The sequence below is a fragment of the Oryzias melastigma genome, linkage group LG1 (genome assembly GCF_002922805.2).
Source record: "Oryzias melastigma strain HK-1 linkage group LG1, ASM292280v2, whole genome shotgun sequence".
Lineage (NCBI taxonomy): Eukaryota > Metazoa > Chordata > Actinopteri > Beloniformes > Adrianichthyidae > Oryzias > Oryzias melastigma.
Window position 1 is genome coordinate 16,426,235 of NC_050512.1, and position 17,122 is coordinate 16,443,356.

Consider the following 17,122-nt stretch of genomic DNA (forward strand, 5'->3'; position numbering starts at 1 on the left):
GTGAGTAACATGATGCCAATGGATCACTTTGTAATGTATGAGTTTAATATATAAAATAATATATAAAAACTTTCAAGGTTTTTTTCCCTCCCAGAAACTGAAGATTTTTCTATAACCTATAAGCTTAACCAACATTACCAGAACAATGTCAAGCCAAATTTTTTTCAAATGAATAAAAAAGTGTTTTTAAAAGGTCGTTTTAACAATTTCTAATGTGTAAAGCAACAGTATTATGTAAAAAAAAAAGGTATAGAAAGACTGTACATTTTGAATTGTTGACTCTCTAAAAACTGTTGAACATGGAGTCAGAAGACGGCTTTCTTCTTTAGGCCGCCGTGCATGTTCCCCTATGGTGTTTTAGTTTCCATTATTAAGCAGGAGGAGATGGAGAGAACATTTCCACGCTGCTGCAGCTAATTGCTCTGAATCAGGGGGAATCTGTTTATGGGTGCAACTTTGATCAGAGTACGGATGCTTTAATAACCTTTAATTTTATTTGCTCATCCCCATCATCCCCAGTCTGATTAAAAAACTTTTTCCTCTCTCTAATATAAATAAGAAGTTGGATTTTTTTCCCTTTTTCCTTTATGCCAGATTGGGAAAATACGGTGTAATGGTGAATGGCAGGAGGGGGGGTGGGTGTCAATGGGATTGCACAGTACCTGCATCTTGATGAGTCTAGTGATCTTACATCTGCTTTGCAATTGGTAAAAAATTTGTGTCCAAGTTGTGATTTGTTAATACTTCCTTTGTCACTTAGAAGTTAGTCATTCTTTGAGAATCCACACAACTCTTGCTTGAAATGAAGATACTTTTTAGAATGGTGGTTCACTTTCGGCTTATCCCTTTCGGGGTATCCATAGCGTAACAGCACCCACTGTTTCGCATCAGTGATGTTGGCAGAGTTTTTATGCCGGATGCCCTTCCTGACACAACCCTGTACTTGAGGGGCACAGGGACCCAGTTAGGCAGCAGTGTCAAGGGTCTTGCCTAAGGACCCAATCTGGGTGGAGATCAGTGGACAACCCTGGGAATCAAACCCAGGGCTCCTGCGTGTCAGCCCTTCACCATGTTATGTATTTTCTGAGAACTGGCAACTACGTCCTGACTTAGATGACTGGTGACTATTCATGACGAGATCGAGTAGTAATAACAACTGCATTGGTAGACACTATTTTCCATATCGCTCCAATTAGAAGGGTAAATGTAGGGGTAGGGAGAAGCCATAGGGGTAGGGAATGAATTTGGATTTGGCCAACGTCATGGATTGAGGTCATTTTTAAACTTTTTTGTTGTCGTTGTTTTTAAAGACTCTATTCAAGACCAAGTCAAAACCAGTGCCTGATTTCCACCCATTTTTTATACAGTAAATAGCATAACAAGATTCTTGAGGAAATCTCAAAGTCATTTAGGAAGAACTGGAGAGAAAATGTATTATATATATATATATATATATATATATATATATATATATATATATATATATATATATATATATATATATATACAAATAAGAGTAGACAAATCAATAGACGCATCCCATCAAATATTTTTGGCTTGTAACAGAAAAAAATGCTAGTACTTACTAGATGTAACCCTTGTGCTATCCTAAGCACGTTTAATTTAAAGTGGGGTCATCTGGACTTCACAAGACAGTGCGCTGAGTTTTTTTTCTCAAAGATTTTTATCTTCACTGGTGTCCGTGGCAGACATAAGATCCTGTCCATTTGTGTCCACCTTTGTCACGGGAGGGATCAAACATCAATATAAGGGTACGGTCATCTGGACCCCATAAGTGACCACGAGGGTAAAAAGAAAAAAAAGAAACATCAAGAAAATAATTAGATCCCTACCAAGGTCAACATTGACCAGAACTTGGGTCCTATCCTAACTGACTTGTTAGTGTCCCAATTTGAGGCATTGATGGGAATATTTAAGCCATTTTTTACTGTGTCTCATTTAAAGCAGATAATACCCCAGTGGTTCTAACTGATTTTTAAGGATGTGGCTTAATGCCAATAAATGCCAAGACCATAAAATTGAATGACTGACAACTGCCAAACAAGGCTCTGATGGAAAAGGGCAAAGCTGCCTATTGCATCAATTTATGTCAGATTGAAACATGGCACTGAGAAAGTATCCAGGAGAAAATTGTTGCATAATGCTCTCTGAATCAAATTATTGTAACAGTAAACAGATAAATATATTAAAGGGGCCATACCATGATTTTCTTAATTCTTTCAGAGTGAACTATATCCATATGCATGATCATATATTACATTTGGACCACTTAAAAACAAATTATTTATGAAATATTAGTTATATTTCGTGAGTCTTTTTCTACCCGGAAGTAAAACGACTCGATTCCTGAAGCTCCGCCTGCCGCTGCATGTGGGTGCACTGCCGCTGCAGTCCACTTTATGATGCCATCCCAGAGAAATCCCTGTGTCTCTATTTCTACCACAAAAATAATCCAAATTTCTTCAAAGATGGATACACATACGATATATCTGCCTTTAGCTGGCCTGGCCATCGCTACACTGGAGCGGGTGGCATTGTCCTTACGTCAGCACGTTTCCATGCGATGGTTTTCGTGGGTGTGGGAAGGGCTGCTGCAGACAGCGCAGGTTTTTAAAGGATTACTCTTAAATGCATGAATGGATCAAAGTACCACTTTGGGGTTTTTCATAGTGAGCAATGAACAGTAAAATGCACTTAAAACCTCAAAAAGTTGAATTTTCCTGGTAGGGCCCCTTTAAATTAAAGTAATTATTCGGCCTTTAATAAAGTGTACAATATCACATTAGGTAGAAAATTACTTTCATGACCTGATTAATATGTCACAATGGCTTTTCTGGTACTGGAGTTCTTTTGACTGTCTCAGACATATTCATTTAGCTGTTTTGAACTAGCATGAGAAGAGTCGAGCCTAAAGATGAACATGCTCCCTGACTTTCACACAGATTTCCATTGCATTCGTGTTTTCTTTAATTAACCCTGTGAGAAAACAGCTGACAAAGTTAACGCTCTGCTCCCACAAGGCCAACAGGCGGTCACACCTTCAGCTTCTCTTCAAATGGCCTCAGTGGCACTCAATTGTTAAAAAAAGGAGTATTAAAGAGTTTCAAGGGAGACAATGGAGAAAACAAGAGGCATATGTTAATGACATATTTCAGCACACTTTCCACTTTGTGTTAAAAAAAAAAACATGTGGTTTCTGTTGAAGCAGGAAACGACTCCCTTCTCATCCCTCTCTCCACAGGCCTGGAAAAAAAAAAACCCAGAGGACTTGACACCTCCAGCCTCTAGCTCTCACATCTTAATGAACGCTGAGGGAAAAGAGATGCAGAGGCACAGGGAACCAAAATCTATGAGCAAAAAACATCTGATTTTGTAAAAGCACGACAGGAAATTTACTCACTTCTCCCAAACTAGCAGCCAGGCCTCGTCAGACCTCACAATAAGAATGGTTCAATTCAGTTCAGCTTAAAAAACTTATAGAGCATCAGTTCACAAACAAGCTTCATTCAAACCGCAACTAAAAGTAGCATCAACAATGAACTTTCTTAATACTGATTGCTGGAATATGTGCAGAAAAGGAAAAACCCCTTGCCTGTGCGTGAATCATTTTTTGTCAGATTAACAAACTAGTGAAGCAACAAGATTTTAATGCAATCCTAACAAAGTGTCTTCCCTGACAGGCTATTTCCATGCTATAAACCTAAGTAAAAAGCAAAAATAATAAATATCTAATTTATTTATAATTTGATGAATTTTCCAGCCAATGTTGCTCATTACTGTGTTTTTGTCTTTCAAACACAAATGACTTGTAAAAAACTGCTAAATGAAAGTTTATGTAAAACACCACCTGTTTAGTATGTGTTTTTCCTATGTAGACACAGAGTGGTGCATTTGAACATTTGCACAAATTCCTCTTGACAATTTATAGACTCAACATAAAACATACAGAAGAAGCAGATTTTTTGGTTTGTCAAAAATTTTAGCTCTCATTTTTTTTGCCATGTTGGTGTTTATTTACAATTTATAAACAACACTCCAAGAGAGTAAACTGGAAACTCACAAGCCACTTGATTTCTCCATTTCTTTAAGCTGATCTCTCACAGTCTTGTAGGTGTTTTGAATCAAGCACATCCTTTCATGGCGTTTATTGTGGGCTTTTCTCAGCTCTTCATTCTCCTCGGTCTGAAATGAATGAAAGAAAAAATGATTTAGTAAATAGATGTATTTTCAGAGGAAACATAGTCTGAAGGTTGTTAAAATTAAAGTACAACAAGATGGCAGAGAACCTAAAACCAACTGCTCATAATTTTCACACAGGTTCAGGATAAATTGTTTCAATGCCCTTGATAATGGAAGGAGGTTTTCATTCAAAATCTGACCATACATGGCCTCATTCATTCTTTCCTTTACATGGATGAGTCGTCATGGTCTCTTTGCTGAAAAACATCCCCAAAGCATGATGTTTCCACCCCCATGCTTTACAATAGGTATGGTGTTCTTTAGATGCAACTCAGTATTCTTTCTTCTCCAAACACAATGAATAGAGTTCTTACCAAAAAGTTCTATTTTGGTCTCACAAACTTTAGCCGGGCCTGCACATGTACTGGCTTTAGCAGGGGGATTCGTCTGGCACTGCAGGGTTTGAGTCTCTGGCGGAATAGTGTGTTACTGATGGTAGCCTTTGTTACTTTGGTCCAAGTTCTCTGCAGGTCATTCTCTTGGTCCCCCTGTGTGGTTGTGGGATTATTGCTCACCGTTCTTCATCATTTTGACCCCATGGGATGAGATCTTGTGGAGAGCCCCAGATGGAGGGAGATTATCAGTAGTCTTCTATGTCTTCCTAATAATTGCTCCCACAGTCTTCCCAGCCTGGTGCAGGTCAGCAACTTTGTTTCTGGTGTCTTTAGACAGCTCTTTGGTCTTGGCCATAGTGGAGTTTGGAGTATGACTGTTTGAGGTTGTGGACAGGTGTCTTTTATATAGATAACGGATTCAAACAGGTGCTATTAATACAGGTAACGAGTGGAGGACAGAGGATCCTCTTACAGAAGAAGTTACAGGTCTGTGACAGACAGAAATCTTACTTGTTTTTAGGTGACCAAATATTTATTTTCCACCATAATTTACAAATAAATTCTTTAAAAATCACACAACGAGATTCACCAGTTACAATTAATGACTATGTTAATATATTGAAGATGTGTATATTTTAAACTTAATTTACAGTGTTTGCTACTCTGAAATAAACATGTTCATATTTATTATCAATCTTTCTGCAGCGGTGTGTCTATAAAAGTGAAGGATGTCCTATAAAAGGCATTGTAGTGTCACATAACAGTAAGCAGTGCTGCACTTTCCCAGACTGTGGGAACCGTTTGATTGCATGTGTTGTGATATGGGGCTTCTAGCAGAAGATTTGTTGCTGGCACTTTTGTTGACAGCTATTACAACTAAGCAAGAATTGGCTGCTGCTTTAAAGAAGAAGCAGGAGAAGACAACATATGGATTTTCTTGTCAGGGGCACCCGCACTCCCCATCACATTGACCTTAGTAGTAAGGGCAATGGAGGAAAGTCTTTCAAACAGACAGGACAGACAGAGGTGAAAAGTCAGTTCATAAAGTGGAGGAAAGACAAAGACAGACCGGAGAAATTAGAAAAGAGAGAAGAAAGCAAAAGAGCCGAGCCAAAAGAAAAGTGAATGGAAGAGTGCAGGACAGGTTTCTGCTTGAGTGGCCAGGGCTAGCGAGAGTTGTCGAGTGCTTTCTGAAGGGAAGGAGCTTGTTTACTGCTGATATGACACAGCTACCCTGCAGAGAGGGAAATGCGAGCCCTCAGCCCTGTTATTATTAACAAGGACAAAGAGAACACAGAGTACACAAACATGGACTGGACACGAGTGTGCGCACATGCATACCATGCACAATCCGTGCTGCCAATGTGACATGTATGGATTTTCCCTAGTGAGAATTATTCACAGAAGACATCTGCAAGACAGCCTTGCCCCCATCAAACAGCCCTGACCTCTCAAAAAAAAAAAAAAAAAAAACTCTTCTCTAATGAAATGGGCTGAACCAGAGTTGTATTAACTGGTGGAACTAAGAGCTGAGAGAAAACAGGAAAGTTGAGGCTGACAGTGGGGCTCACTGACGGAGGAGAGAAGGGAAGGGGGGTTAGGGGTGATTGGAGGAGGGTGGGAGAAAGTGGCAGGGTATTAGCCATATCATGGCTTCCCCAAGTACTTATAAAGCTTCCTCAATCAATAAGTCCTTTCATTCAACCAGGAAATACATCTGTGGACATTCAAGCTGAAAAATAATTACACAGCAACACTTACTTCTTACGAGAAAGAATACAAGAAGCAGGAGGAACACTATTAAGAGAGAAGTTTGTTTCCACTCAGCTGTCAGAATCAACATGTTGACATGGCTACCACACACAATTTTAAAAGGAGTTCAATTGACAGAAAGAAGATAGAATAAAACAGGAGAGACTGGGAAAAACAAAGTATTCCAACAGTTTAAAAGGAAATTTGCAAGTGCTGATGATGACAAACGTGTTTCTTGCATCAAAAATGCCAGCAAAGGTTCTCATTCTTGGTTCTTGACAGAGAGGACAGATGGTTTGAAAGAAGGGTTTAGAGAAGCCTTCCCTCAACAGAGGGGGAGGCCTCAGACAAATTTGTCTCCTTTTTACCTTGCTGCCCTTTTAATTAGTTCTAAAGAAGACCGAGGCCAAATCTGAATTCTTCCTCTACCCCTTCGGCTAAAGATGGCATAATCATCATTTAAAAACCACTGGATACGCCTTTACAATAGATCAGAAGATGATTGGAGTGGGACTTTAGAGTAGGGGTGTGCCAAAATATAGATATTGTGATATATCCCAATATTTAGTCCTGCGATTGATTCTCGATGGGTTCTCACCAAGTATCAATCTTTGTCATTTGTTTGAAGAGGAAAATGAGCTCACAAAAATAACTCTTATTTCATTAAAAAAAACGTTTTTTCAGTGAGTTTAAGGTAATACATTATTAAATATATGGATATAGTTTAGTCTGAAAGCGGCTGGGTGGCTCAGTGGACTAGGTGAAGGGCTGACACGCAGGAGCCCTGGGTTCGATTCCCAGGGTTGTCCACTGATCCCCACCCAGGTTGGGTCCTTAGGCAAGACCCTTGACACTGCTGCCTAACTGGGTCCCTGTGCCCCTCAAGTACAGGGTTGTGTCAGGAAGGGCATCCGGCATAAAAACTCTGCCAAATCACTGATGCGAAACAGTGGGTGCTGTTTCGCTGTGGCGACCCCGAAAGGGATAAGCCGAAAGTGAACTACTACTTATAGTTTAGTCTGAGTTATTGAATAGCATGATATAGGCCCTTTAATGAGTCATCCAATTGCAGGAATGTGGGCGACCCACCTAAAGGAGAGAAGTGTGGTCTCAACCCTCCACTGCAAGTAAAATGATAAAACCCCCCTTGAAAACATAAAAAACAAAGACAAACCAGCTAAATCCTGTGTTCAACTAATGCCCTTATCAGTGTGGCTCCATTCTTCTGTGCCATGCGTACGATCGCCTTAAGTACCAGACAAGTAAATGGCATCATTAACTAAGACAGTCATGCATGTTGTGTGAGTCTATGTTGAGCATTACGGTCTGCGAGTGATGTAATTCAGACACTTCAGATCTGACAGGGAAATGATGCCTTGTGTTGTCCAGGGATTGTATCCTAAAGGGAGATGACCTTTGCATAATCCCTCACTTCCTGGCCAGACACAAAGATGTAAAAGGACAAAGAAAAGAACTGAAGGAGAGAAATCTGAAGCAGGCCCATATAGAGAAGGGGAAAAAAAGTATGATGGTAGCTGATAAAAGTAAAAATATAAAACAAATAAAAAAGGCTGAAAGGAACGTCATGGAGTACATGAAGGAAAAACAGTCAATCAATCTCACATAATATCTAAACCTATTTTCAATAGAGCATTCCCTCCCTATTGGTTTACAGGGAACTCTGCTTTTCTGTACACAGATCCAGCGTATGAACAATATGTGGGGTTGAAAGGTAGGGATGTAGGGAAGGCCAATAAAGTCAAAGAAGTGTTTCTGCATTAAACACAGCTTAGCTTCTTGTTTTGGCTCAAATCAGAAATGCCTGATTTATCAAGAAATAGACAAAGCAATGCACCCTAAATAATATATAACTCAAAAAAATCCCAATTGTGTATAAAAAAGTCTGTTTTCAGAGAAATTAGGGGGCTTAGTGAAAAGCAAATTGCTGCTAATTTTAATACCAACCTTATCAAGCAAAAAGCAAGTGTGAACATCTCTACTGAAACAGACGTTTGCAGCAGTGTTCTTGTTGTCAGGCGTATTTAGTGTGTGCCAACACAATGCCAGGAGGTACAGCCATCAGAAGTGATATCAACTGCTGACTTGTTTCAACACATTTAAAACCCTTGTGACTGTTAGTCGCAAATGGAAAAGGTTTTTGGAAACAGCAACAAACATCAGGAAGTTGGAGTCTGAAGAGACATGTTTATGATCAGATAAACCCTAGGAAATGTAGTAAAATAGCTTTTTAATGAAAACATATTCAAAACAGGTGGTAAATATTTCTTCATCAAACTTGTAGTTGATTGGTGACAAAAACATGCTTGTATATTCAGGAATTATTACAATTTGTTGTGTGTTTATGGGTGAAAATACTAATTTGCGTATTTTCCAACAACTTTACAACATATAAGATTTCTGTAACTTTTACATTTCTACAGCCCTTGCACACGTCTTCTCAAAACACCTGCTTCACAAGAGTGTAACATATTATTTTTGTTTGTCACAGATTGTATTAATAATTTCAAAACATGGTAAAAAAAAAAAATTAAAAAAAAAAATTTTTAGTATGTTCTGCACACATTTTCTTTTAAATTAAAAGTAGGGTGCACTTATTTTTATACATAAAAAAATATTTACCTTTAATTGCAAAAGCTCTTCAAGGTCTTGAATTCTTCGTTCAGCTTCCTTGTTGTTGCTGCTTCCCAGCCCCACACTGCTGGCTGGGGACAAAGACCTGGACCGCTGAACAGGTGTTCCCTGGGTGAAGGTAAGCAATGAAGCACTGAGGTGAGAACTCAAACACACTTCACTTTACAGAGAAAAAGCACAAGTCCATGAAGCAATTAACTTCTGCAGAAACACTGAATGAATGCCAATAATGGAAATATTCATGTTCGTCCCATTCCCTTCCCATCTTCAATAAAACGTGAACATGGCTTGCTACACGCAAACGCGCATACACACACAAACAACCCGGCTGCCAGAGGAATAAAGCAAGCCGGAGCTGCACAGTGCAGAAGCCAAAGGGAGGAGGTTCACTTTTGTGTGTTTGGAAGCTGGAGTTGCAAGCTGAGAGAAGCAAAGGTTTCTCCCTGCGACTGGCTAATGAGTATGTTCATTTCCATTTACATTGTTTCTTTGACAATAATGATGTCCCATTAGGGGAGACTAAAGGGGCTATAGATTCCAGAATGTGCTGGGCTTCATTACAAGAGGTGGGCAGGGAGGCTGCTCTAATTGCTCTACTAGGGGCCTCCAGGTTACACTTGATAGGACAACTGGAAGAGCTACCGATTAGAGGGGGGTGCAGTTTGCGAGCCAGAGTCTTGAGTAGAAATAAATAAAGAAATGGAGAAGTGCTGCGGCTCTGCTGTACAAAAGCGCTGGGAACAATATGGTGGAGGAATATGAATATGAGAGGATAGCGGGCCCCATGCAGTGCCAGGCAGGGCTGTCCAGATGGCAGGCTAAAATATGTAATGCGACTAAATGCCCAACAGTCCTTGGGCAGGACTGCATGAGCAATTGAGAAAGAGGAGAAAGAGGAGGTTAATGATAGAATGCTCAATCAGTAACAGCCATAATCCGAAACTGTGTTTGATTAACACTTTCAAACTTTGTCTTTAATTAATGTCATAAACCGTAGCATTCCATTGAATTGATACCACCTGCTATGAATGCTGGGGACTTCAATGGCATTGAAACTACTTGAATTTTAGCTACCAGTATTCTCTTTTGAAGAACATCTGATATAATGCCAGGTCTATTTGCATCAATTTACCGGAAACTAAAAAAAATAATCCAACATGAATTCCTTTTTATGTTAAACATGTTTGGGAATGTGCCCCGGGGCTTCAGTTGACTCCAGTGACCCGGTGGACCCGGCTCTGATAACATGTCTGCACGGGTGCCAACCATGTGTTCCAACTCTGCCTTAATGACTCTATGCAACTAATTAGCAGATTGATCTGCATATTCCTGATAAGTGGCAGGCCAACTGGCTTCGTCTGTCTGTACAGGGGGAAAACCCAAACACCAAAAGGAGAATCCAAACCCAAATGGAAACTTCAAGATGACCAATTAAAAAGTAACTTGTGGGGAAGATCCAAAACTCTTAAGTCTAGAAGGGGTCATCAACAGAGCTATAGAAACATGTGTTTCACCCCTTTACTCTAGAGGACGAGTGAAGGTTCTTCGTGATTTAATAAAAAATATTTAGAATAAAATATAAAAAAAGAATTAAAGTATAAGACAGGTTAGTAAACTAATAGAAAAGTAGTGTGGGTTAAGAGGGCCACACAGATTTAAATCCACAAGTTCACAATTCAGTTTGATTTTTACTCTAACAAATGTCAACAAAGAATCAATTTATTTCCTAAATGCCCAATAAAAAATTTGTTATTTTTTTACACAACTTGTGATTTAAAGTGTACAGAGTGGGAGGAATTATTAGTAAAATAACTAATTCTTGGATTAAAACAGTTTTTTTGGCAGGAAAAGTACAAAAAAATGTTTTAAAAGAAAAAAAATCTGAATTAGATGAATAATCATTGCATTTTCTAAAGGAAATTTATAGATTTATTTCAATCAAGTCATTAAAGAAATTAAATAAATATTGGAAAATGTAAAATTATGGAAATCCAAATCCAAAAGAGGTTCTAGATCAAACTGTTTTTTTATTTCTGAAACATGATAAGACTTTATTTGGAGAAGTATAGATTTTCCAAAATTATGAGTATCAGTCTAACAGTACATGCTGCAAATTGCAGGTTATGTTGTTCTGTAAAACACCTCTCACTTAAGCTAGCAGTAACACTCACTATAAAATAAGTGAAAAAGGTATGAACTGTGCCCTAGTTTGTTGCTGTGAACTGTACAGAAGGCACATCCAAATACTATGTTACTTTAAAACTTGAGTATAACCTAACAAAAAGGTTTCGTATCGTATTATATATTAAGCAGTGAAAGATGCTTCACTTAGCTAAGCAAGGGTCCTAAAGCTGATGGTAAAAGTTAAATTAAAGTCTAACTGAATTTGCACCATACTCATAATACATTTCTTGTTTTTCATTTTTTTTTCCAAACAAATTAATTATTTGTAATAAGATAAGCCATATTTAAAATCTAATTTTTCCCCCATTTCCAAAAAATATGTAGTAAAAAAATGTTTTAAAATGAGAAAGACTAGAAGAAGGTTGATTAAAAAATCCATAACTATACTGAGCCTTCAATGATGACAAAATATGCACAATATGAAATTACATGATAATATAATTCATAGCTTTTTTCAGTGTAATGAAGCATACAAAATGCAAAAAACCTTGATTCAGAGTGCTCAGATCAAAATGGGCAAATTTCTACAAAAATTAGTTTTTTTTTGCATCCCTTACACTTAATCTTCAGGCTATGTGTCACAGCAAACAGATTAGGTCAGCCTAATTGCTACGCAAATACAACTAAGAAAGCAGCATGTCATAAAGTTATAGTGGAGAATAAATGCTCGAGTAATTGTGGTTCATCGTTCGATGTAATGAGGACAACAGTATAAATCAAACAATGTCTTCGGGCCGTCCTTCCAGTGAGTGAGGCCATCTAGAAATGTGTCCTGCCAAACTTATGAGTGAGATTCCGAGCAGATCAAAAGCCTCTTTCTTGTTCATGATGTACTGCTGAAGCGGTAAATTAGCCAGTGCCTGAGCCCAAGGCATGCGTGAAACCAGCAGCACACGCCAGTCTGCTCACAGTAGGAGGGGCGTTGTGTTTGTGTGTTGGCAAGTTTAGGACAAAGGTTGACAGAAGTTTGCTCTGCTGAATCACATGATTCTCATCAGGCAATTCTTTTTCTTTTTTTTAATGGTATTTCTTCTCCGTGGCTTTGATCTATCTCATATAAACAAAACGGTTATGTGAGGGCATGCTGACTCGTCACACAGGTGCTGTCTTTAGCGTGTTTGTCAGTGGAGTGGGCTGACCAACCTGTTGTCTTCTGACTGGGTGAGCAGATCTGGGATGGAAATTCTTGTCTTCTGGTCTGGGATCTGAACCTCCGGTGGAGGCCCGGTCAGAGTGAGAACCGAGTCTTTGAGGAAGGGAGGCAGCATCAGTCTGCTCTGCAACCACAGCCTGCAAAAAAGAAAGACAAGAAATATATGTGTTATGAAGATAACTAGAACGTGACATGGCTAGTATGACTAAAACAGAACCTTGATAGCATATATTTTACCAGTGAACAGTAGGCTAAAGAAGACAAAAATCTGAAGCCTAAATAAGATGTTTGAATTGTGAAAATTGAACTTTTTATAAATGTTCATTGAATAAAGTGTAATAACCAATGATCACTTATCTTATGGTGAAAAACTTCTGATCGTCGCACTAAAGTATTCAAAGTTTCAGGTAAAAACAAAGTCCTTTACCGAATGTTATCCACGAAGCAAACATGGGTGGAATGTCATCACCTTTTTTCCAAAAAGTCCTGATTGCATTATCAGAAACCTGGCATCTGGGTGTGACCTTGTTAACTGCCAGGGTAATCAACTTTAACCAAAGGGGAGGAGAGTGGATGATAAATTATTAGTGAGGAAGATTTTGTTCATGTTTTATTAAATTGGCCTGTCAAAGGGGGCTGGTCAAATTATCTGGGGCCTCGTTTATTGGAGGTTGGCCATATTGGCGCATCTGTTACAATTACTTATAATTTTCAGGCAGGCGGGCAGGCAGGACGAAGTGAGTTTTTTAAGCATCAGCTACATAAAGCAATTTAGAAATTAACTGATGGAGTGAAAAGTATCGAACTCTTTCTCATCCTCTCCCCAATCCTGATGTTCATTCAGTAAAGAAAGAAAAAAACTGAAGGGAATAGAAGCGTAAAAAGATGCAAAAATAAACATAATGAAACTGCAGTAAATCTGACAGAAATGGAAATTAAAATGACAGAAGAGAAGACGCTGGTGGAGTGGGAGTGAACAAAAAGTACAATGAGATTGGAAAGAGCAAAAAAAGAACAAGTCAGCCTTGGTAATTACTGAACACGATTAGGTTCTTGGGGGAACGTGTCAGGCACTAGTGGCCCTCGCCGGTGAGGATGCAGCAAGCAAGAACATATGGAGTGAGGCTGGTGCTTGCGCTCCCCGAAGCTCGTGACCCGTCTGCTGCCGAGCCCTTGAGCTGAATCTGAAATGAGACTTGCCAGACCTAATGTTCTGCACATGCACCATTTATGTCACAAAACAAATCTGATCACTGTTAATTAAGGAGCAGCTGTAATCAGGCGCCGAGCCCCAGCCATAGAAAAACACACAACAGTGTTTAGAAAAATGTATGCTCACACAGACCTGTTCAGATCAATCGTTTGAACGACAGAACAAATGGAAAAGTTTGAGTGGAACCCCAAATCTAAATTTTGTTTGTATTCACTTAGTGCTTAAAGACGGAATACGTGTGTAACGGAAGAAAGGTACAGCACCGAGTCAGTCCGCGCATGTTTTATGCCTGCGTAGGCAGCACTGAGTCCTCCCACACAGTTTGCTTGACCCCAGTGTATGTGTTTGAATGGGTGAGTGTAGATCTCTGCAGCAGCACATGGCTGTGCTTCAGTAATGAGATGGACTGCGCAACACAGAAGCTCTCATCTAATGAGAGCAGTTGAGCTTGTAAAACACACTGCTGGCCTCCATGTCATTAGTATGTCTCTGGCCCTGGACACGGTCCGGCTTCAAACGCACACGCCAAACTCTTGTCGACAATGTTATTTGATTTAAAAAATGAAAAAATAAAGATCCTCCGCTCACAAGATGAGCCAGAAAATGTAAGCAATTAAGTATTTATCTGGAACGTCAGAACAATCAAGAGCAAAACATAAATAGATAATGTGATTTTTGCGTTGTCTTTACTTTTTCTGGAGTACAAAATTTTCATGGTTTTGAAGTTTATCATTAGTGATGATCAAAAGGATTCCCAAAGCTAAAAGGTGACAGGTGATGATGGGAGGTTTATGCAAGAAAGAGCCTGTATGGATGCAGCCAGACCCAATAGCATAATAAGCTGAGAAAAAATATAAACATGCTAGACAGGGGCGATAACAGTTTTTTTTTGTCATTAAAAATACAGTATTCATAACAGAAGATCTAAAACAATTTTAAAAAGAAGCATAAAACAGATGAAAACATTCGTAAGAGAAAAATCTAATGTACAAGAGAAAAATTATCAGTGATGGGTGTCAATGCTCATATCACAAATTCTCACTTTGAAATCACTTTAATAAAAAATAAATAAATAAATAAATAAATACATTTAAGTCAACATTTTGAATACAGATTTAATTCTCCTGAGGAAATTTCCATGCTTGCTTCCCTTATTCCCAAGCCAACAGGAACATTTGAGAGCTTTGAATGACTGCCTACACAATTAACAATTTACCTTTCATTCAGTCAGATGATTAGCCAAGAAAGCCTGAGGTCTGCTATGGATTCTAATGTGGGTGTTTAATCAGCACTCAGCTTTGATAGCCAGAGACTAAACTACTCCAGCTATTGTTCATTCATTCCTCTAATGAGGGATATTCCCTTCCTCTTTATTATGATTGTGACCACCCGACCTTGTAGCCACAACTTTGCTAATCTATTGTTGCGTTAAGGCCACACACAGCTGATTTATGCTCTTTTAGGAGGAATAAATCTAAAACAAGTGGTATAAACTATACAAGTACTTGTCATCTTTTGGCATTGGAAAATAGGTAAACCTTTAAACACAACATGTTGGTTTACATTCTTTGAAATTCTTATAGAGGAAAACAATTTCATGGCATTGGAAGAATAACTTTTAAGAGTTCACAATTATAAAATGCACCCACAAAAGTGCCACAACTGCTTTTGTTTGCAGGTTTGTAATAGCGATCTCCTACTTTATTCAAGTTTGTGCATATTTTCTTGGAATCTAAAATCATGAAAAAAAAGATGTGTAGTAAATTCTTACAGTAGTTCAGACATTTTTCAGATAAATAACCTGGTAAAGCAATAAAACTTTGAAAAAAAAATATTAAACAAAAAGAGACCAACTTAAAAATACACATTTAAAATAAATCCACAGTCAAAAAATAATATTAAGCTTTGTTTTTAATTTAAGCTTCTAAAATCAATTTAGGGGGTTTAAAGTCAGAACTTACTCTGTATTAACAATACATTGCTTGTATTTCAAGAGATTTTCAGAGCCTTAGTTGGGCGTGGAGAACCATGAGATTTAGCAACTTGTTTAAAAAATAAAAAACTAGAAACCACTAAGCCTTGTTTGTATAGATGTTGTCAATAACAAACTTTTGAATTATAGGGACTAAAAAGTTTAATGCATCGAGATTAACCCATCTTTATTGTATCAAAAGTAACTGAAGCCTCAGTTTAATGTGTCATCCCATCCTTCAAATTGTTACATCTTAACAGCAAAAGTTAAGAGTTTGATTTATTTATTAAATGAAGCTGAGATTAGCTAACTTAAGTTACTATATCAAATACTACTCACAGCCTCTTTTTCTTTCCTTCTCATCGTCTGCAGAAAGCCTAGAAAGAGAGCGGGGTTCAAAGCTTTGGCTCTGGCACATATTCAAATGAGCTCTGGCGCCTCTGCTCTGTGATTCTGTTGTTCTTCTTTACCAAAACATTTAAAATTTAAATCAAATCTGCCCTAACAACCTAGGCATTGGAAATTTAACAGGGACTTCTTGAAGAATTTAAGAATATATGCGCTTCTACACGTGCGGCTTCAGTCAAACACACAGCAGAGCATGTGTAGGAATACACAGAAGGCCCTTCAGTTACATGCTACACCTTTGGACAAGTCTTTGATAACTTTGGTGATAGTGTGTTCTACTAGTGAGGAGCTTCAAAAACCTCCACATCAGGTGGGTTGAAGGTTCTGTTGAATATTTTTACATTGATAACTAAGGAGAAAAGAACAATGATTGAAAAGTACAATAAAATAATAAACATATGTGTGTTTAGTTGACAGACATCCATTTGTATGTACTTGGTAATAAGTAATTAATGTAAAATAAAAAAAATCTTTAACTACAAAACTGTTTCAAATTGTTATTGAACTGACAGGTATTTTTATTTAAGTGTTTGAATTTTAAAGATTACAATGAGTTTGATGCATCTTAGCTTTTCTAGGACAGAAAAACCTCAAACTGTGTTTTCTTCCCCATACAAAGTCCACACTGCATGCACAATACTAACTGAATCTCCTCTAAATATAATATTAATTACTGGGGGAACACTGCTGTACTGTATTTAATTACTGACTAAATGAACCGTTTATACTTTACTGCTGGTTTAATTAACCAGGTTAAATGAGATAGAGCAATTGTAACTCGTTTAACATTTGAGCTGATACCTTTTGACTTCCCCAATCTGGGGGCAGCCATTTCGGAAGATATCAACCAATCAAATTACACAATTACAGTTTCAGGAGGCAGACACATTAATCAGCTTCTAAAAAATATTACATTAGGCTGAAATAGGATCTTGCTGAAGTTGATGTAAATGGTGGAGTTTCATCAGTTACATCAGGGCCTTCATTTTTGTACCAAAGATTTACATGGTGGCTAAACATTGAGAATTATGTTCTTTTTAATCCTTTCCAGTTTGTCGCAGCTGCAAGCCTGATGCTTAACAAAGACTCTACTTGTTTGCAAACATATTTTTACTTTTCATATTTTTACTTTTTACTTTTTATAGAGAAAGTTTATCAGCCTAATGATCCAACAGAGAAAGTATTGGTTGACA

The 17,122-nt window shown here is 38.1% G+C and overlaps 1 protein-coding gene across 1 annotated transcript in view; it reads right to left on the reverse strand.

The window, feature by feature from the left end:
* cntln (centlein, centrosomal protein) overlaps positions 1–17,122 on the reverse strand; it is a 96,899-nt gene that overhangs the window by 59,251 nt on the left and 20,526 nt on the right. The window contains exons 10-12 of the mRNA XM_024290107.2: positions 12,327–12,473; positions 8,988–9,107; positions 4,082–4,203 (exon numbers count right to left, since the gene is read on the reverse strand). Of these exons, the coding sequence (XP_024145875.1) occupies positions 4,082–4,203; positions 8,988–9,107; positions 12,327–12,473 (389 nt within the window). The remainder of the gene's footprint in view (positions 1–4,081; positions 4,204–8,987; positions 9,108–12,326; positions 12,474–17,122) is intronic.